General features: G+C 47.9%; 4 protein-coding genes across 5 annotated transcripts; 2 read left to right on the top strand and 2 right to left on the bottom strand.

Annotated features, from left to right (window-relative positions):
• The first annotated feature begins 353 nt into the window (after positions 1–353).
• DLAT (dihydrolipoamide S-acetyltransferase) lies at positions 354–9,341 on the top strand. Its single transcript, XM_081333986.1, has 14 exons — positions 354–667; positions 1,228–1,329; positions 1,589–1,713; positions 2,010–2,169; positions 2,610–2,736; positions 3,054–3,247; positions 4,119–4,248; positions 4,343–4,410; positions 5,022–5,138; positions 5,864–5,971; positions 6,609–6,724; positions 6,883–7,045; positions 7,195–7,331; positions 7,453–9,341. The coding sequence occupies exons 1-14, from the start codon at positions 422–424 to the stop codon at positions 7,580–7,582; spliced, it is 1,923 nt and encodes a 640-aa protein (XP_081190112.1). The 5' UTR covers positions 354–421; the 3' UTR covers positions 7,583–9,341.
• Positions 9,342–9,482: 141 nt separating this feature from the next.
• Positions 9,483–12,800, bottom strand: PIH1D2 (PIH1 domain containing 2). Its single transcript, XM_081333990.1, has 5 exons — positions 12,603–12,800; positions 12,122–12,245; positions 11,671–11,910; positions 10,573–10,826; positions 9,483–10,476 (listed from the first exon to the last, which is right to left on the bottom strand). The coding sequence occupies exons 1-5, from the start codon at positions 12,783–12,785 to the stop codon at positions 10,333–10,335; spliced, it is 945 nt and encodes a 314-aa protein (XP_081190116.1). The 5' UTR covers positions 12,786–12,800; the 3' UTR covers positions 9,483–10,332.
• NKAPD1 (NKAP domain containing 1) lies at positions 11,866–18,385 on the top strand. 2 transcript variants are annotated; one of them, XM_081333988.1, is made up of 6 exons: positions 11,866–11,990; positions 14,726–14,829; positions 14,912–15,012; positions 15,489–15,647; positions 15,777–15,830; positions 16,390–18,385. In XM_081333988.1, exons 2-6 carry the CDS (start codon positions 14,761–14,763, stop codon positions 16,889–16,891), a joined length of 885 nt encoding a protein of 294 aa, XP_081190114.1. In that variant the 5' UTR covers positions 11,866–11,990; positions 14,726–14,760; the 3' UTR covers positions 16,892–18,385. The 2 variants fall into 2 exon arrangements, with proteins under 2 accessions (XP_081190114.1, XP_081190113.1); XM_081333987.1 differs by lacking the exon at positions 11,866–11,990 and adding an exon at positions 13,891–14,094.
• A 197-nt stretch (positions 18,386–18,582) lies between these two features.
• On the bottom strand, positions 18,583–19,642 carry TIMM8B (translocase of inner mitochondrial membrane 8 homolog B). The gene is made up of 2 exons (XM_081333989.1): positions 19,521–19,642; positions 18,583–19,275 (listed from the first exon to the last, which is right to left on the bottom strand). The coding sequence occupies exons 1-2, from the start codon at positions 19,608–19,610 to the stop codon at positions 19,108–19,110; spliced, it is 258 nt and encodes an 85-aa protein (XP_081190115.1). The 5' UTR covers positions 19,611–19,642; the 3' UTR covers positions 18,583–19,107.
• Between the last annotated feature and the right edge of the window lie 6 nt (positions 19,643–19,648).

Below are 19,648 nucleotides of genomic sequence, written 5' to 3'. Positions count from 1 at the left end.
TTGGGGGGGGCAGCGAAAGGGGGCGCAGAGCCCACCATGCAAAGAGATGCCTCCCCCTTTCTTGGATGCACCCGCATTTGGGTCCGGCCTGCAGCCCCCGACCCGGCACGAAGCCCCCGCCCCCGCCCCTTTTTGCGCAGCTCCGCCCGCAGCAGCAGCAGCGGCCACGCGCAGCCTCGGGGAGCAGAGCGCATGCGCGGCCGGGGAGGTCGCCTCGGGTCAGGCCGCGCCGGCCGAAGCTCCGCCCTCTCCGCGCGCTGCTTGACGGCCCTTTTGCGACGCCGTCGCGTGACGCCCCGCCCCTCCGCGCCGCACGGCGCTGCCCGTCCGGGGGGGGGGGAGAAGGGAGGTCACCCGCCCGCCCTCCGCCTGACAGGACCGCTGCTCCGCCGCCGCCGCCGCTGCCGCCGCTCGGGCCGGGATGTGGCGGGTGCTGGCCAGGCGCCTGCTGGCGTGGCAGGGCGCGGCCCCGCGGGGGGCTCGGCTGCCGGGGGCGCGCGCGGAGGGGCCTCCCCGGGGCCGCGCCTGGGGCTGCTGGGCCGCCGCCGTTGGGCCCGAGGGGGGGGCCCGAGTTGGGGGAGGAAGGGCCGCCGCGCTGCTGCCCCCCCGCTGCTGCGCCCCCGCGCCCCCCCGCCGCCACCGCTGCAGCCTCCCGCCCCACCAGAAGGTGAGGGGCGCCGGCCCCCCGCCTCCCCCTGCCTTCTTTACCTGAGGGGGCCTTTCTCGCCTGGAATAAGGGGAGGGGGCTGGGGCGGGGGTCCCATGGGTCCCTTTGATGCTGAAATCCCCCACCCTCCCCTCAGGAGCCCACTCTGCCCCCCCCCGAGGCCCCCCCCCGAGCATGCCTCCCCTTGAGGGGCCTGGAGCGCCTTCCTGCCCGGCTGCTTCTCCCCCCTGGAGCCGGAAGGGCCCCCGAGGGGGGTCTGGAGATCTCCTGGAGGGGGAAGGGGCTGCGGCAATAAAGGAGAATATTTGCAGCTCAGGGTTGAAATGAGGGGTTCCTTGGAAGGGGCTGGGTCTGATCAGTGGAAACTCATCAAGGAGAGACTCAACCTGGAATTAATTAATTCCTGACAGTGGGAACAATTAACCAGCCCACCGACTTGCCTCCAGAAGTTGTGGGTGCTCCATCACTGGAGGTTGAGCAGGGGGTTGGACTAGAAGACCTCCGAGGTCCCTTCCAGCACTGCTGTTCTGTGATTTTTCATCCTTTTGTTTCCTCCACAGGTGCCTTTGCCTGCCCTCTCCCCCACCATGCAGATGGGGACCATCGCGCGGTGGGAGAAGAAAGAGGGGGAGAAGATCAAGGAGGGAGACCTCATTGCAGAGGTATTTTGAAAGGGCAGAAGCGGAAGCTTTCCTGCCAGGCTGATGGGAGGGTTGGGAATTTGACCCTCGTTTGTCACCTTTCCTGATAGGTTTCTGAATTAGCAACACTGTGCAGGAGGCTCTGCGTTTTTTACTCTGCTAACACTTCTTGTCACTCTTCGTGACTGATATGGGAGGTAGAACTTGACTTGGGCAGGATTGCTCAACTGTGTACAGTGGTGAAATGTATTCCAGGGGAATTGTTGTGTGTGTGTTAAAGGTAGAGACAGACAAAGCAACTGTGGGATTTGAGAGCATGGAAGAATGCTACCTGGCCAAGATCCTGGTCCCCGAAGGAACGCGGGATGTTCCCATTGGATCCGTCATCTGCATCACTGTGGACAAGTGAGTCAGACTGGGCAGGTTCCCAATATCTTTTCCTTCCTTCATTTTTCTTTCTCCCCTGTAGATTTTTGCCCAATTATTCCAATTTTAAAAAACCTCCCACTATCACAACTTCTCCCTTTAAAGGCACCCGTCTTTCTATTGAGTTAATGTTCTTTTTCAACAGCAAACAGGTCCCGGGTCTTTTGTGGTCTTGCTTCCCATCTTCTGGGCTTAAGCGTTGAGTGGGTTCCCGATTGCAGCGTTAGAGGACTGCCATCCCTTGACAGTGGCTTACGGTTCCTTCCTTCTTTTAGGCCTGAACTTATTGGCGCCTTCAAGGATTATACTTTGGATTCAGCAGCTGCCACCCCATCGGCCTCGGTGCCACCCCCACCACCTCCAGCAGCTCCCCCCAAACCAGCAGCTCAGCCATCTGCACAGGCTCCAGGCAGCTCCTATCCTCCCCATATGCAGGTACGACCCTCCTCCCAGTTTGTATTCGCACTTTAGCTTTAGAGCCCTTCATAACCTCCAGACCCGTTGCCTGCTGTGAGCCTCATTTGCTGAGGGAGCAAGAGAGCACGTGGGCTGTTTTGATGGATCTGAAGGCCTAGTGGGTGATTCCATTGTCCAGGCATGGATGGAACTTCCAGTGTCTGTCGCGTGACTTTGATTCTGGCTGTGAACGTTGAAATTCAGAATTCAGATGCACTGGTTATATAATCAGAATGTTCCTTTGCATGATGCTCATGCTTCTCTTCTTCAGAGGAATTTTTTGTTCGGTTAAATGTCCGCAGTGCATTTTATCTTTTAGTTTATTCTTTGTAACAGAGGCAAAGAAGGGCAAATGTTGACTGGTAATACTGGATTTTGACATGCATATCAGTGCAGTGCTGCCTTTTCCACTCTCCTAGATTCTTCTTCCTGCTCTCTCTCCTACAATGACAATGGGCACCGTTCAGAGGTGGGAAAAGAAGGTTGGCGAGAAGCTGAGCGAAGGAGATTTATTGGCAGAAATTGAGACAGACAAAGCAACAATAGGTGAGAATTTCTCCATCCTCAACAGCAAAATGGACAAGATCCCCTTTTTCATCCTTACAACGTTAGATAACTGCACCGGATGATACTGCCAGAGCAATATTTGAAACATTATTTATTTGCCTGGTAGGATTAGATATTTGCCAAAAAAAAAAGTTCCAGATTGTTTGCCTTGCAGATGGCATCTCCCTATTTCCTAATTTCATGGATGGTTTGTCGGTGATCCTGTTTGCTGGAATGCCTGATGATTTGTTCCATCTCCAAGCTTGGCTGATTCCTTTCCCTTCCAAAGTGCTTGTTTCTCTCCCTCTACTTTGCAGGCTTTGAAGTGCAAGAGGAAGGTTACCTGGCAAAGATCTTGATACCGGAAGGCACCCGGGACGTCCCCTTGGGAACCGTTCTCTGCATCATTGTGGAGAAGGAATCCGACATTCCTGCTTTCGCAGACTACAGAGATGTTGGGATCGCTGATATCAAACCTCCCGTGTCCCCACCGCCTCTGCCCCCAAGCCCTGTACGTGCAACCTCCAGGAGGAGACCTCGGGGGGGGGGGGGAAGCGAAGTGGTGGCGGGGTGCCCAGCTGATTTCTCAGAGCCCCAGAGAGATTTCAGCTTCAGTTGCTCTTGGGCAAAAGACTTTCTTAGCTGGAAGTGGCCTTTAGATATTCATTCATTCATTCATTCATAAAATTTATTGGTCAACCATCTTACCACAAGGTAACTAACTCCCTGCAGCTTACAATAATAAAAGATATTATATATATTAAAAACATAACGCCCACAAATGCTATTAATCCTTTACAAAGGAAGTGCAGGACTGTTCCTATGCCTTCTTTACCTAAAAAAAGAAAAACTCTTTGTAAAAAACTACCTAATAAAAAGGCTACTTACCAGTTTAAAGAAAACATATCAGGGTGATGATGAAGCTTCTATTGGGTGGCAGAGAGACTTTTAGAGAGTTTGGATCGGATAAATTTAACAAATAATAAGCGGTCTTTCCTGGCCTGCTCCCAACTAGCACTCGTGAGTTTTGACTATGTGTGAATATCGTTCTGCCATTGTCCTGTTGCATGGAGGAATAAAGATGGTTAATGCCACATCCTAGGCCAGGGGTAGGCAACCTTAGCTATTTTATGACTCGTGGACTTCAACTCCCAAAATTCCTGAGCCAGCCATGCTGAGGGGAAGGGAGAGGTTTCCAAGCTGAGCCAGGCTGGCTCAGGAATTCTGGGAGTTGAAGTCCACGAGTCATAAAAGAGCCAAGGTTGCCTAGCCCTGGCCTAGGCTCATGTTCCTGGATGCAGCAGAGTCAAATGAACTTGGAACGGTGGAGAATTTCCAAAAGGGTCCATCTTGTGAACTCTTCTGTCTTTTTATTTCTTAAGGCAGGAGCTGTTTCAGCCCAACCTGTTGCCTCTTTGGTCAAGACTCCTGCACATAAAGGGAGGATAATCGTGAGTCCTCTGGCAAAGAAATTAGCCACAGAGAGAGGAATCGATCTCTTGCAGGTGAAAGGTGAGCAACATCTTTTCCGAGGCCTCGTCAACCATCGCCTAAAACGGCTTAATTTTTTGTTGGGTAAGAAGAACTTCCTTGTATGTCTCCTCAGGTACAGGGCCAGAGGGACGGATCACAAAGAAGGACATTGACTCCTTCGTGCCATCTAAAGTTGCCCCGGTGAGTAGCCTGCTGGTTCTGCTGTTTAGCAGGAAAGTATCTGCAGAGATTGATTTGGGGAAACGTCATCCTAGGGGCAGGGAGAGGATTCTGTCTCCTGCTTTGAGCCGGTGGTCTTCGCTAGGAACATGATGCAAACATCAATTTTTCACCTGACTTTCCAAAGGCTGTCCAGCGGACTTATACACCGGCAAATCTGCCAAGGATTTGCTTACTGCATTTCTGGTACTCAGCCTGTTTGGAGAAGGTGTGGGAACCTGTGAGCTGCAAGCTGCAGGACAAGATCTGGCTAGGGCAAAAGTCTGCCCGCTTTTTCACTGTCATTGTCACCGTGGTGTCTTTTTTGCTGCCCCTTCCACAATTCTCCCAAGTTCTTTTTTTCTTTCCCATTGAATTGAGTTTCTTCTGCTGAAAACTTGCTTTCAGACACAGCAAAGGGAAGAGTTAGAAGTATCTTGTAGATTTGAGAAAATTTCACCGCAAGAGAGCAGGGAGGGGTCTTCAGTGCAGCTTTCAAACTTCTACAATAACATGGAGAATCCTAAGCTCTCTTTCCATTCTGCCAGCCGACCCTTTGGTGCTTTTTCATTGACGCGCTTGTATTCCCACAGGCCCCGGCACCGGGTGCAGCTCCTCTGGCTGTACCAGCTCCCCCAGTTGCAAGAGGAGTGGCTGCAGCTGCCCCCACAGGTGTCTTTACTGATATTCCCATTAGTAATATTCGAAAGGTAAGTCACAGACCTTGGCGCACTTCACACCCTAAGCAGGCAGACAGACTGAACAGCATTTAAGCTTGGCCTCTTAAGTTGTGAATTGAAGTCCACACATTTTACAATGGTCAGGGGTTAGGTTAGGATAGGGATGGATGGATGGATGGATGGATAGAGGGAGGGAGGGAGGAAGGGAGGGAGAGAGAGAGAGGGGGGGGGAGAGAGAGAGATCCTTTGAGTCTGGCCCAAAGTTAGCCAGCTGGCTCTGTGCCTAAGGCAGAACTAGAATCCAGGCCTAACAGTTTGTAGCCTGGTGCTGTAACCACTACACCAAAGTAGTGGTTAACTGAGACCCATGAAGAGGCTTTGGGATGACTTCTGTTCAGTCCTTGCAGGGGGTGGAGGCTAGGTTTTGACTTGGGGAATTTTCTTTGGAGTTGCTGATGGGGGGATTTTAATCGACTTCCCCACTCTTTTTTGGGGGGGGGGGGAATTTGCATTCAAAATGTTAATCTGGAAAGAGAAGTTGGAGTAAGAATTAGCCAGAAATGATTAGACAAAGTGACATCAGGTACCAAGTATTTGGAGGTAATTTTTGACTAATAGTTGGGAATCTGCTTTTCTGGATATTTGAAAAATGGTGCACTAAAGTGCCTAGCTTTAATATGGTCGATATTAAAGCACTTAACTTCATTTTAAGTAATGTTATCTAATTATGCGCATACTGCTTTTTTTGCTTATAGGTGATTGCCCAGCGTTTGATGCAGTCTAAACAAACAATACCTCACTATTATCTCTCTGTTGATATAAACATGGGAGAAATATTGGTGCTGAGGAAAGAACTCAACCAGGTAACTTAATGATTGCGACTTATGCAGCAAATTGGATGCTTATGTACATCTAACTCCATCCTTCCAATTAGCTGCGGATGTTCCCTCAAATTTGCATTTCTAGGATTTCTGTCATTTCTGTAATCTGAGATTTGGAGAATGTAAGGGAAAGGTAATTCATTTAGGGCTAAGTCCGTAGGAAAACACAAATTTTACAAGTATAACAAAGTGACACTTAAAATTGTGACATCAAAGTAAACCCTGTAGTGTAGGCTCACAAGTAAAGTAAAACCATTTCTTTCTAGAACTTGCTTTTGAGAAAAATATGCACGTTCAGTTTGGAAAGCGTAGAAACAGCAAGTGTGAATGGAATCCCAGGTTTCTTAACTGGGTCATTCTGGTTGCATAATAACTATTGTACTTCTGATGGCAATAGGATTATATACATCTGGCTGTTGGTTTTCTTGAATTAGGTGCCTTCCTAATATGTGAACTTCAGTTCCCAGAATTCCCCGGCCAGCTGGGGCATTGCTGAAAATCCTGGGAATTGAAGTCTATTGTTTTTGGAGGTTCCCCAGTTTGGAAAGAATAATTCTTTGGTAACTTTGCTCAGTGATCAATTTGACCAATATTTCTTCCCTTGGGTGTTCCTCTGCAGGAGATGCCACAGAATACCAAGCTCTCAGTCAACGACTTCATTATTAAAGCTTCAGCTCTGGCCTGTTTGAAGGTGCCTGAAGCGAATTCTTCGTGGCTCGAAACAGTCATTAGGCAGTAAGTATACAGACGGTCCAGGCAGGGGTGAAGGCTTGGCTCCTCCTAGAAGGCCAGTTAGGCTGTTATTACAAGAAGCATCTTGCAATATTTATTCCAACAGATTTTGTGAGTGGTTACGGACTCTCCCCAATGGACACACACTTTCTGTCTTTCAGAAACCACGTAGTTGACGTAAGCGTGGCGGTCAGTACTCCAGCAGGGCTTATAACTCCAATTGTGTTTAATGCACACACAAAAGGGTTGGCCTCCATTAACCAAGATGTTGTCACATTAGCCAGCAAAGCGCGGGAAGGCAAGCTTCATCCCCACGAGTTCCAGGTGAGCAACCTTCCCTGAACTGTCTCTGCATTTGCGTGGCTCAAAGGAAACGTTGCGTAGATTTGGTTATGATGCCTTTTCCTTTTACAGTTCACAACACTCAACACCAGTGATTGTGCAACAGCCTTAAGGTGTGTGTTTCTTTACAGGGAGGAACCTTCACAGTCTCAAATTTAGGAATGTATGGCATTAAGAATTTTTCGGCTATAATCAATCCGCCGCAGGCTTGTATTTTGGCAGTTGGTGCCTCTGAGAAAAGGCTGGTCCCGGCAGATAATGAAAAAGGGTAAATGTTTTCTTTTTTAAAACAAAAATGCTTCAGTGGAAAGTCAGCATCTGATGAAAAGGGGTGCCATATTTTTTGTACGAGGAAATGCTAAAGATAGTATTTTCCCTTCTCCCCACAGGTTCGATGTGGCCAGTGTCATGTCTGTGACGCTCAGCTGCGACCACCGTGTTGTGGACGGGGCAGTGGGGGCCCAGTGGCTCGCAGAATTCAAGAGATTCCTGGAAAAACCAGCCACGATGCTGCTATAGTTTTTCAAGGACTTTGGCGACCTAATTGCTTCATTCTAAAGAAGCTATTTATATATCGAAGGGTTAAGACTTTAAAAAAAATGTTTCCTTTTATTTTTTAAAAAAAGTCTATAAAAAGTGGCTGGTAATTTTGAATTACCAGTCCTAGAGATTTAAAGGTTCTGCGGGGGGCTTTCCGAAGCCAAGTACAGCTACGCTTTATCTTATTCAGTGGGTGAATTTGCAGACTTTCCCCAGTTGTTGAAAATAATCATGTGTTGTAATGCGTCTGATCACAATGTTGCAGGGTATCACAGGCTGCTACCCACCCCCACCAGCTAGATGGCTCAGCCTTCATTTTCAATAAAACTGGCGATTTGAATATGAAATAACAAAAAATGCAAATGTAGATTTGGCACAATTTAAATTTTCAGCAGAAAAAAATCGATCCCTCCCCCCCAAAATGTGTTCTAAATACTGCAAAAAAAGATGGATCAGAGCAGTTGACATCCTAACTTTGCAAAATTCAACTGTTAGACTTTCTAACAACGGGAATCCTTTTAGTGCACTGCAAGAGAAAATGAATGTTTGAGCCTGAACGGCTCTTTGAAACCCTTGTGACAATTTGCCTTATGTGAGTTTCTGTAATTTAAGCATGTGTTGTTTTGCTTCCTTTCTAGGTCAGTAAACGCTGTTTTACTCCAAGCAGAAGTCATTTGTTAAGGGAATTGGTGAAACTGGGTTCAATTAAAGATAAACAACATATGGACTCTCATTACAGACTCCACCATAGGTCCCCGTCCCCCCCCCCCGCCGCTGCTTAATGGTCTAGGCTGGGCAATCTGGGACTTTTGTCTTACTAAAAGGAATGTGAGGGCGCATTTCCATCATTTAAGCAAGGGTTGTGTACAGGAATGTGAAAAAATCCTATCACGTTTTGAGGGTTCCGTCTTGTGAAATCTCCTCTCCCGTGTGTGAAACTGCTGTTTCCCATTCACAATGAACTGTCTTAAGCAGGAAGCTCTCCAGAAGTTCTCAAAATCAGCCTATATTGCAGCTGCCCCTGGGCCTCTTAACAGTCTTGCATTTGAAATGGGACGTTGACTTCAGAATAGCTGAAATGAAAACTCTTGCATGCCCCTAATTGTATGAAAGAAGGAAAACCCCAGTTCCTTGTTATCAGCTGGCCCAACCAGATGTGACTTGTGCTTGAATTCCACTGAAATCAGTAGGATAATTAGGCCCAATTCTTTCAAATTCAAAGAAATCAGAACCACCTTTTTGCTGGATCTGGTTGCTGTTCTGGAACAGCTTTGCTTTCTTGTCCATCCCAGGCTCAAGAGAAACAGAATTTCATAAGTCATATATAAATATGTACATCTTTGCTAGAAGTGGAATTACTTTGAAAAAGGGCCCAGCCATGTTTTTAATTGTGTCCTAGGTATACAGAGACGCTAATGGGAAATGCCTGTTGTTTTCCAAGAAGCTAATTTCAAAAGGTGGATCATGTAACTGCTAAGTGATGTGACCTGAGCAGCCAAGTAGACTATTAACCGATTCACCCCAGGTTAATCTGTATGTCACCGCTTCATTAAATATTGTCTCTTGTCAATTTGCGCTACCAAATCCACTACAAATACATACATGCAGTTAAATATTTTTTTCTCAGAACCAATTTGTTGAGTTGGTTGTAATTCAACCATTTGGAAACAAAAGCGCTTAAAACATCTCCAGTTGGTAACAGATTGGTATTAAAGGTTTGATGTTCTTTAGACTGCTATTCGTTTTCCTGACTGTTGTTTCTTTGCTTAGCAGTGCATAGACATTGAATATAATGATTTGGTGAGCAAAAATGGATAAATACCATTATCCTGTCAAGTGGGAAGGCATTTGGTTTCTCAATTCTGGAAGGCCTCTGCTGCTAACTCTGGAGTCATTTTCAATGTTTTTAGCAATTTATTTTTTTTAATCCAAGTGAACCAAAAGGTCGGAAAGAATGTTCTTTTGCAATATTTAGCACTTGAACGAGCCTTCTTTAAGGAATCGCATCCCTTCAGTGGTGTCCGCAGGGTATAGTCAATATGGCAGCCATAACCAGATCAAAGTTATGACCATTTTTATTTGGGCACAACTTCAAACATACAGTTGTGGATGTTATCTTGAATGCTTTGTCCACACCTGCAGATGCAACTTATTTCTTTAAGCATTCTTTAAATTATGAAAGGGTTTTTATGTTAAAATGGCGAAACAACATGGCTGGCTTAAAAGAAGAAGCAGTTAGAGGAACAAGTCGGCTTTGGATTAAAAAATGTTCCACCCATACAGTATTTTCCCCTGCTTCTCCAGGAAAATTTAAACTGGCTCTGAGGCTACAGGAAGTTCTCTAAACTGTTAAAAATAGTTCAGATCCAGCAATGGTTGAAAATGAGGTTTTTTTCCTTTATTGTTTTGGTTAATGGGGGAAATAAGATACAAAGTTCATTTATTTGTTAATCTTTTACAGTTAAACTGCAGTAGAAACTATGCCTACAGAACAGCCGTCAAAGTAATGTTAAAGCATGTATTTAGGGGTGCATTTTATCCTCGGTTTTTACATCCCCAAAAGGCAGCAAGAATTTTAGCCTTAAAACTTGGAAGAATACAATAGAGGCATGTAACCAGTATACTTAATATTAATCTGTGCAAAATGCTGAATAGGAAGTGCTGGACAAGAAGATGAAGTTTATCAAGAGAAGGGGAGAGGGTGTATTCCCACACCGCATCAGCTAATGTCATTTTCCCTTGTACACAGGCATTCTGACAAGCAATATTCCTTTCTTCTTATAAAACGTTGCTGATGTTGCTTCTTCATCCACAGATGCTGGAAGATCCACCTGCAGCCTGTATTTTTCAAGGCACTCGACCAAGACATCATCCTGAAAAGACAATGCAGGGAGATATCTGAGATTCAAATGGGGCTGGCTGGCAAAACTGGAGGGGTAGAAATAATATGCAATTTGTAGCTGCCTCACCTTAGAGATACTCAAGTTACACTCAGAAACACCGCAAACATCTGGCAGTTCAATTTTCAGCTCAATTTCTAAGGGTTCCTCATCTGCATCCTTTTTGGTGGTCATTTCGTAGGCAGGTTTGTGCACCTCTGGCTCGTCCGTAGTGGAAATCTCTTCAATTAGATGCTTTTTGGAAGCTGCGGGGTTCTCTGGCGGCAGAATAAGGCCACTGCTGTCTTCGGCCATGAGGCTTCTCAGTTGGTTGAGTGTCACTTCTTCCCAAGAAGATTTTCAGACACAAGAGTTTAGACAAATAAGTGGAGTGCATTGCTATAGAACAAAAGCATGTTACATAGCAATAGCACTTAGACTTGTAAACCGCTTCACCATGCTTTACAGCCCTCTCTAAGCGGTTTATCTTGTCCCCCAACAATCTGGGTCCATTTTACCGGCTTCAGAAGGATGGAAGGCTGAGTCAATCTTGAGCTGGTCAGAATTGAACTCCTGGCAGTGGGCAGTGAGTTAGCCTGCAATACTGCCTTCTAACCACTGCGCCACCAGGGCTCCTGCCTCTTCTCCCATTTCCAGTGTTTGCAGTGATGTTTGTAGTTAATGGTCCACTAAAATTGTTAACTGATGACAGAAATCTTAGCTGCTACAATCATGCAGTTAATCATATATGGGAATGTAACACACTTCTGTATGATGTACACACACGCTTTTCAACACTTGTCTGTAGAGAAAGCCATCCCATCCATTTCAAATAAAGAGGACAACTCTTTAGGTAATACTTGCCAAGTGCAATGTTTTATAGATACTTTCATTTTTTACATTTCCATATTACCCTTCCATAAGGGGACAACTAGAAACAAATTCAGTGAAGAAAGGTATTTCCCAATATTAACAATGGTCAGGCAGCAAGTGCCTGCTTGAAAAGGGATGTTTTTTTAGTGCCTCATGAAAAGCTGGTGCAAAACACCTTCAGGAAGCAGCGTATTCCTATAGTGAGGGGCCCTACCCCTCTTCTCAGGGGGATAAAGTCCTCAGAAGGCTCCTTTTAAATACATGAGATGGGTAGGATAAGCAACCCGCCCCCCGGAATGGCACCTTGAACGTTACCTTTGTTGGGGTTGCTCTGGGCCAAGGGGGGCTGTCCTTTTCTCAGGCTTTCCCTCATCCTTTCAAGGCTTCCTTTCAATTTAAATTTTGCCACGCTCCAGGAATGAGACAAAGTGACACTGAAATGCTCCTCAGCATACTTGAGTGATAGGTGGATCAACTGGTCCTTCTCTGGTGGATTGTCCTTGACTCGCTCAAGAACGGATGGATTGTATGCGATGTCAAGGATGCTGTAGATCTCTACGAGAAAAAACAAATACAATTTATTCTTTCCTCAAATATATCCTTGCCTGAGTTTACAACTGGACCAACTGAATCATGTAAGTTTCATTCCTGTTATCTTACTGTTATCCGTTCCCAATGTTTCTTTTGAAGGCACAAGGCAATATAATACCTCATGTCAACTTGTAGCAGTTACCACAGTAACCGAGATTCTGTAATAAGAGATTACCTAAATTATCTGATCGCTTCTCCATTTTGCCAGCACTCAACAGAACTGGCTCTGAGGGTGACTTGGGAGCAGGGATCCTATTCCAACTGCACAGATTTATGAATAGGCAGATTTTGGTAGGTTCCTATCAGAAAAGCACAAGACAAAATAAAACCACAATCAAAACTACATGATTTATTAAAACACACATTCATATAACTGACAACCAGATATTCACTTTAAGCAATGTCTTCTTTACTTCTCTTACTGACTGAAAAGATGATGGTGCATCTGGAATATTTTCACTGCTTATCAATGCCTGATGCAAACAAGAAACTAGTAAATTGTGAAGGAACATACAAAAGAGTATTTATCAAATGCACCAATGTACACACTGTACATTATTTTCAAGTCAAAGGAAGGCTTGGCATTCTGCTAAGAGGAGAAAATGTATCTGGCCCTTTATGTTTCTTTGCTGTTGCTCTGTTGAATGTCATCCTACCAAGATGCAGGTCTTCAGGCACAGCCAGGGCTCTGGGGGAGCATAATGCTGCTTTGCTTCCTTTAATTGCTGCTGCATGAACTGGCAGTAACTTCCAGGGTTGTTCTCGGCCATGTCATCCAGCATTGTCCACAGCTGAGTTGCTTTGCTCAGCATCTCCTCGGAGCTACAAAGAGCTTCCATGGCTGCTCCTTAACAGCAAAAAGATGCTTCTGTCGAGGCTGTGACACCGTAAGTGAAAATACTTCAGCCCAAAGCTGTTCGGTGATGCAGGACCTCTCTTGCTGATGTTAAACCTAAGTGGATGAGAACAGAAGCAGAATTTTTTTAGAAGTCCTATTGTCCCTTTAAAGGCTTTCTTCATTAGCTTCTAACATAAACTGAGTTAGGCTAATCGGGTTGTGTGTTACTTTGGCAGGCCTCCTGGTCTAGTTAAAAGCCCAGCCAGATGGTACAGAAAGGGGAGCTTTCTTCTCCCCTTGGCCTCTCCTGTACGTAAGAATGGCATGAAACAAAACACAAACCCCACCATTAATCCTTTGAAAAGCAACCATTATGGGAAAAGCGATGAAAGGCAATTAGAGGTAGCCAGATTTGCCCCCAAGCAGGCAGCAATGGAGGTTCTCTGCTGACTGCTACCCTCATGGCATTCCTCTTTCCCATCCAGCCAAGATGCCTCTGGGGCAAGGCTTTTTCCCCCTTGGCCACTTTAAAAGGGGTGGACTTCAACTCCCAGAATTCCCTGACTATGCTGGCTGGGGCATTCAGGGAGTTGAAGTCCACCTCTCTTAAAGTGGCCAAGGGGGAAAAATAACTCTTCCAGAGCCTTGACCTGGGCATCATTCAGGGTTCCAGATACGGTGCCCCACTTGCCAGGGCTTGGTGCGGCCCCTGCGCCCTCCTGGCAGGGATGCGCACGCGGGCCACCTGTTGAAGAAAAAACGGCGGCCACGGAGGGCTGCGAGGGGAGGACTTTTCTCGCCCCTGGGGAGTCGAGGGGGCGGGAGCCCCCCCGCCCTCGCCCTCGCCCCAGCCGATTGGGATGGCTCTCCCAGCGACGTGGCCCTGGAGGCGGAGGCGCACGAGCGGTGGGACTCCCAGCCCCATCATCCCCAGACGAAGGGCGGCAGGTGCGACGAGCCCCGCATTACCGGTGGGTCGCCCGGGCTACGGCCACGCGAAAAACCCGCCCCTCGGCCGCCGTTGCCAGGCGGCTGCCGGTCGCCATGGCAACCCCGGAAGCGCCCCGGCCGGAAGCGGCTCCGTCGCCTTCCGCCGGTCGGCTCGTTCGGCCGCGCTGGCGGGTTCCGGGCCTGGGCGAGCCACGGTGGCGGCGCGGAGCCAGGCGCGCTCCCGTCCCGGGTCCGGCAGGGAGGGCCAGAGGAGCGGCGGCGGCGGCACGCGGGGCCTGGTCGGCGGAGGGGCGGCTTCCCGCCGGCGCTGGGTGGCCTCCCGTCCCTCGGGCGGCCCGCCCGCCCGCCCACCCCGCCAGGTAGGCCTCCGTCGCGCGGCGGCCCCGCGAGGCTGGTCGGGGAACCGGCCGCTAAGTGAGCCAGGCTCCCCGCGGCGCTCGGCGGGGCAGAGAACCGCGTGGCTGACCTGTTGAAGGGGGTCCCTCGGCTGGGCCTGCCCGCCTCGGCCGTTGCAGACTGGGGCAGAGGAGCCCTTTCTCCTCCTTGGTTACTTCCTTCCTTCCTTCTCTTTTCTTTCCTCCCTCCACTTTTCTTTCTTTTCCGTTCTTCCTTTCCTCTCCTTCCTCTTTCCCTTCCCCATTCCTTCCTTTCCTCTCTCCGGCCTTTCTTTCCTCCTCTTCCCCTCCTTTTCCTTTCTTTTCTCTTTCCTCTTCTTCAGTTCTTCCTTTCCTCTCTTACTCCTTTCCTTCCTTCTCTTTCTTTCCACTTTCCTCTTCCCCATTCTTTCCTTTCCTCTCTCCATCCTTTCTTTCCTCCTCTTCCCCTCCTTTTCCTTTCTTTTCTCTTTCCTCTTCTTCAGTTCTTCCTTTCCTCTCTCACTCCTTTCCTTCCTTCTCTTTCTTTCCACTTTCCTCTTCCCCATTCCTTCCTCTTCCCTTCTTCCTCCCTCCCTTCCTCTCCTCGCTCACTTCCCACTTTGCTTCCTTCCAGGGCACTTTCTTCACGGCGTCTTGGGTGCAGGAAAGATGTCCCGCGTCCCCTTGGGAAAAGTCCTTTTGCGGAATGTCATTCGCCACACTGACGCCCACAACAAGGTAAGGGGCCGGATCGCTCACTGCTCCCCTAAGCAAAGCAGCTTGGCTTGTACCTTTGCTCAGTGCCTTCCTTCCATCTCAGATCCAGGAAGAGTCAGAAATGTGGAAAATACGGGAGATGGAGAAGCAGAGCCAAGAGATACACTGGGGCAAACAAGAGAGGGCTCTTCTGAACAGTTCCAGGTAGGATTTGGACATTATTAAAGCTACACCACTCACAAACAGCTGGCAGTCCCTGCCTGCGCCATCTTCTTGGCTGTGCCTTCCCTGCGCTCGCTTCCCTTTGTGAGAGGCTTGGCCAGTCTGGCTGCTCGCTCTGTCCCTAAAACAGAAGCGAGTCTGACCATTTGAGTCCTCGGCCTTTGTGAAACAGGGAAGGGCAGAGCTTCTGTTTTCCTAAAGACTATAACTTTTAGAAAACAATAGAGCCGCTTCTGGGTCGGAAAGCGGCAGTCCTGCCTTCGGGAAGAATGACAACTTTAGGGAGAAGGTTTTTAGTTCAGCCAAAGGGGTGAATCTGGTCCCTTGGTTTATGCAGCTGGATGTCTGCAGGATCACTGGAGTGGGGGGTGGCCAGTGTGGTGTATCTTGTTTCTGACTCCTCCTCCTGCTAGAGCAGCTTTCCCCACAAAGCTTACCATCTCCCATGGCCTCTGCAGCAGCCGGATGCGTAGCGATGGGTTTGATGAGGACAGCCAGCAGAACACCTGGAGGACAAGGAACGTGCCAGTTATGGCAATGACCATTGAAGACGACCTTCGACATGCCCGCTACTGGAACAAGAAGCTCTACGAATGCGAAGCTAACATGCCGGACAGGTACGGTCCCATACATGGGAGGTTTGCAATAACAAAAAAAAGACAGTGGGCCTCTGTTCCAGTGGCGTTTCTGCATAGACAGGCTATGTGTGTTCTTCATGTGCGTGTTCTTTTATTAATTTTTTACAGATGGGGTCACAGTGGCTACAAAGAGTTGTATCCAGAAGAATTTGATACAGACAGGTAAATCCTTAAAGTACCCAAATCCTAAACGGTTTCCTTTGGATGTTAAAATAGTCCAGGCCTTAAATTTATGCATTCTGTCTGCTCTTTACATAGTACTGTCGAAAACTTTTGTTTCTATAATAAATACAATTTTCCCATCGCGCTGTGGAGGAAAATTGAATAGTTCCAATTACCCAGATTCAGACTCTGGTTTATGGTTTTGTTTTCTCCACTAATTTAAATTTCTATATAGAACAGCACACGAGTTAATTACCTACCCACAAAACCTCACTGAATCTTTGATTACTAGGATAGGGCAGAGAGATCTGAAATACACCACAAATGGCTTGATAAAGTTTTATTTTGCCTCATTTTGTCCAATAGGGTCCCCAGTTTTTAAAAACTGAACTATAGGAAATGTCACTATGAAATGTTAACTGGGCTTAAGCATTTGCAGTCATGGCTCAGCTAAAGCATTAGAAAATGTTTTAAAAAACACAGTTATTTTTCTTTTGCCAGTTTTTAACTTTCAGAAAAGCTGACCCAAATTGAAACGCATCCTGGTTGTGTTTCGCAGTGACCGGGAACCAGATGAACAAAACTCCGTGAATGGAAAAAGAAAATCCCAGTCACGCAAGCAGAGTTCTGCGAAGCTGCACAAAAGGAAAAAGGCCAAAAAGTCACACAAAAAGAAGCAGAAAAAGAAGTCTCACAAGAAGAAAAAGAAGAAGAAACGAGAGGAGCCGCCGAGCACGGGGGCAGCTTCTTCCCAGGAGTCCGAGGGTTCGGAGGGAGAGTCCCCCAAGAGGAGGAAAAAGCGCCACGCCAAGGGCAAGAAGGCCTCAGATGAGCCTCCCGCCTCTTCCTCCGATCCAGGCAGCGGCTCTAGCAAAGCCAGCAGCTGCCTCTCCAGCCACTCTGCGGACAGTGACTCGGAGGGGCCGGCCAGGAAGAGGCGGAAACGCCAGGCTTCCCTGCCTGAAAGAGCAGGAGACAGGGCGCCGGAGAAGCGCAGCAAGAGGAAAAACTGGAAAGTAGCTGCTGACGAGAACTCTGAGGACAGCTCAGAGGAGGATTAGAACCCAGCTCTGGGTGGCATGACTGGCTCCAGGACAGAGCTTCCCCTCAGCCATGGACCTGCTTGGAGCAGACTTGGATTTGGTTCCACTGGCAGGGGTAAGGGGCAATTTGTGTTTCATGTGGGCCAGAGAGAGAAAAAGGCTTGGATTCCTTTTGCCTGCCACGGATTCTAGCCAGACAATCTTTTTGTCCTCCTCGGAATGGACCTTCCAGTTGCAAAGTTCCGCTCTCGAAGATAGAAGGAACGATGGTTTAGTCTCCCCTTCGCCTTTGAAAATCACTTGTTTATTTTTCCTTTGCGAAGACTTGCAGACGAATTGCAATAAAAGCATAAGGGAGAGAGGGGAGGTGTTCCCCAAGCAGGTAGGCAGGTATCTCTCCCCACTTTGAATGTGTCCTCTCCTCTAGGAGGTCAGGGGGCAGACTGGCTTGGCGAAAACCACTGTCCCACTGCAGCCTCAGGGTAGACTTAACTAGTCACCTTGTGAAGGAAGGAAGACCGCCTCTCCATACCTAGAAGAATGCAGGTCATCCTGTCCATTAACTTGCCCTTGTGGGACTAGATCCTTTTTCGGCTGGCTGGATTCTCTTCTTAAATTCTCTCTCGCTGCCAGAAGTTAATTCCAGAAAAAATGCAGCTTCTTGTAGCCATTAATAGGATGAGTGACGGGAGAGGATCTTTGCGTGCAGTACCAAATTAAGAGCCATGTGATTGGGGGGGGGATTTTTTTCTTTTTTGGTAAAGCTCTTCCTGGCTTTTTAATGCCTGTTAAGTGGCTGTGGAAGGACTCACTAAAGAACATTCCCAGCATATAGCCCAAATCACATCTGTCTCCTACCTCCCCAGATACTGCTATCAACTGCAGTTCTGCAAGAGACTGGGCACCCTGGCACAGAGTTCAAAGCTTCCTTAACACACTGTACTGCCTGAAATATGTGGGAAGCCTTGAGATTAATGAAACAAGAGATTTGCTAAATATGCCTTTACCCATCAAAAATATACTAAGCAGGATTGTCAAAAACTCAACGCACTAACACAGAGTTCTCTGTTGGGCCATCCCCATTTCCCCTTCACAAAGTTTTCTATAATACTCACTTTAACCTTCTGCCAGCTTTGTATTTAACTTTTTTATTTTTGGTCTCCCCAAACAAATTTGTCCAACATTAAATGTCTGTGGAATGACATTTAGAATAATACGCTGGGCTTTTTTTTTGGTCGTTTGTGTACAGGGATATAAAAAGTATTTTTGGAAATAATTGTTGCTATGAGAAGCAAAGCCATTGAAGTTATTTCTATGAAAATCAACTTATTTTTTTATACATACAAACTACTGGCATGAATTGGTTTAAACGGTCTGAAAAAATAAACAATGTTGACTTTAGCCAAAAAACAGGCAATTTTAACTGCATTTCTGATTTGTGGTATGGAAGCAAAGGTTCATAGGTTACACTCGAAGTGTCTTGGATTGAAAAAAATCTAAAGGATAAGAAATTCCAGAGAGAGGTGAGGGTGGTTTTTTTCCCTATCTTTCCTTTTTCAAAAGATAGCATTTGACTTGTTATTCTGACTGAAAACATAGGTGCCTTTAAACATAACTTTATAGGCCAGAGTGCTGTTTTCTAGTGAGTTGTGTGAATTTAGTTCATGTGTTTAGTTGATGGGTTGGTGTGTTGTACAAAGCCAACCAGATTTATTCAAGAAACCATTCTTCATTTAATAATTTTCATTTTGTTCAAAAATATCCATAGTGAAATGTTTGATTGATCTCCCCAGTGTTACCATTAGCTTAGATCAGAACAGAATGTGCTAAAAGATTAAAGGAGAATAAATTACATTTTTCTCATACTGATATTAACAGCAGCTTCAGATCTAGCCAAATCATTCTGTGCACAGCATTACTGGACTAAATCTCTATATCCCCTTGTGAAGAACAGAAATATTATACTCCTTTCTTTTTATAAGGGAGCTTAACACCATCTGGGTGCATTTACTTCTATTCTCCTGCCACTGCAGGAAAGTAGTCCACGTTGCTATACCAACTCCCACTTGCTTGGAGGTGATCCTGGTTTCGTAGCTGGCACGCCTCGTCCGGCATTTCTTCCACAAAGTCCCCTTCCTTGCCAGTGGGGAAACTGAGGGCCAATCGGCAGCTGGCTGACTCTTCCTCAGGCTGACCGGGGAAGGGGGGCCCTCCAGAGCCTGCCGGAGCCCGGGTCAGTGGCCGCCTTTCTGCATGAGCTGCGCAAAGCGGTTGGTGACAGACAAGGTGGTGTCGATGAAGCGGTTGACACAGTTGGCCAGGCAGGTCTCAGTCCGGGAGTCGAGCTTGGAGCCGGGCTTGTCCACACACTTCTCCCAGCAGACCTCCATGAAGGTGTGGACCTGGAAGGGGAAGCCAAGCCAGGGGAGGATGCTTTGGGGTGCCCACCATCACGCACCCCCAAGCCTTCCCAGCCCCCCTGCCCCGTCCATCCCGCCTGGTCCCCCAAAACCGCCGGCCTGACCCCCTTCTGCCCCTCAAGCCCCCTCCCCCAGTCTGCCCCCAGGCCCTCCCGCCCCGCCTTCCCCCTCCGCAAGGCGGCTGGGGGGTCTCTGCCGGCCAGCCCGCCCCCCTCCCTTCAGCGCACCTGGGCGGTGAGGCGCGCCCGCTGCTCCTCGGCCGCCACCAGCCGCTGCAGCTCCGCCACCTCGGCCTCCTGCCCCAGCTCGGCCGCCATGACGGGGAAAAGTGCGGCCTGGCCCGGCAGGAAGTCCC

The sequence above is a fragment of the Vipera berus genome (assembly GCF_964194415.1).
Source record: "Vipera berus genome assembly, chromosome: 8".
Lineage (NCBI taxonomy): Eukaryota > Metazoa > Chordata > Lepidosauria > Squamata > Viperidae > Vipera > Vipera berus.
The sequence above is the reverse complement of the archived record's forward strand: the minus strand, read 5'-3'. Positions and strand labels throughout refer to the sequence as shown.

Excerpts from the sequence above, each read along its gene's own strand:
- DLAT (XM_081333986.1), top strand. The coding sequence starts at position 422 with ATGTGGCGGGTGCTGGCCAGGCGCCTGCTGGCGTGGCAGGGCGCGGCC. Across the intron at positions 2,737-3,053 it reads GACAGACAAAGCAACAATAG|GCTTTGAAGTGCAAGAGGAA; the intron begins GTGAGAATTTCT and ends TCTACTTTGCAG. Across the intron at positions 3,248-4,118 it reads CGCCTCTGCCCCCAAGCCCT|GCAGGAGCTGTTTCAGCCCA; the intron begins GTACGTGCAACC and ends TTATTTCTTAAG.
- PIH1D2 (XM_081333990.1), bottom strand. The coding sequence starts at position 12,785 with ATGGAAGCTCTTTGTAGCTCCGAGGAGATGCTGAGCAAAGCAACTCAG. Across the intron at positions 12,246-12,602 it reads GCCTGAAGACCTGCATCTTG|GAACCTACCAAAATCTGCCT; the intron begins GTAGGATGACAT and ends CTTTTCTGATAG. Across the intron at positions 10,477-10,572 it reads GTAACTTGAGTATCTCTAAG|GATGATGTCTTGGTCGAGTG; the intron begins GTGAGGCAGCTA and ends TTGTCTTTTCAG.
- NKAPD1 (XM_081333988.1), top strand. The coding sequence starts at position 14,761 with ATGTCCCGCGTCCCCTTGGGAAAAGTCCTTTTGCGGAATGTCATTCGC. Across the intron at positions 15,013-15,488 it reads GCTCTTCTGAACAGTTCCAG|CAGCCGGATGCGTAGCGATG; the intron begins GTAGGATTTGGA and ends TGGCCTCTGCAG. Across the intron at positions 15,648-15,776 it reads GAAGCTAACATGCCGGACAG|ATGGGGTCACAGTGGCTACA; the intron begins GTACGGTCCCAT and ends AATTTTTTACAG.
- TIMM8B (XM_081333989.1), bottom strand. The coding sequence starts at position 19,610 with ATGGCGGCCGAGCTGGGGCAGGAGGCCGAGGTGGCGGAGCTGCAGCGG. Across the intron at positions 19,276-19,520 it reads GGGCGCGCCTCACCGCCCAG|GTCCACACCTTCATGGAGGT; the intron begins GTGCGCTGAAGG and ends TTCCCCTTCCAG.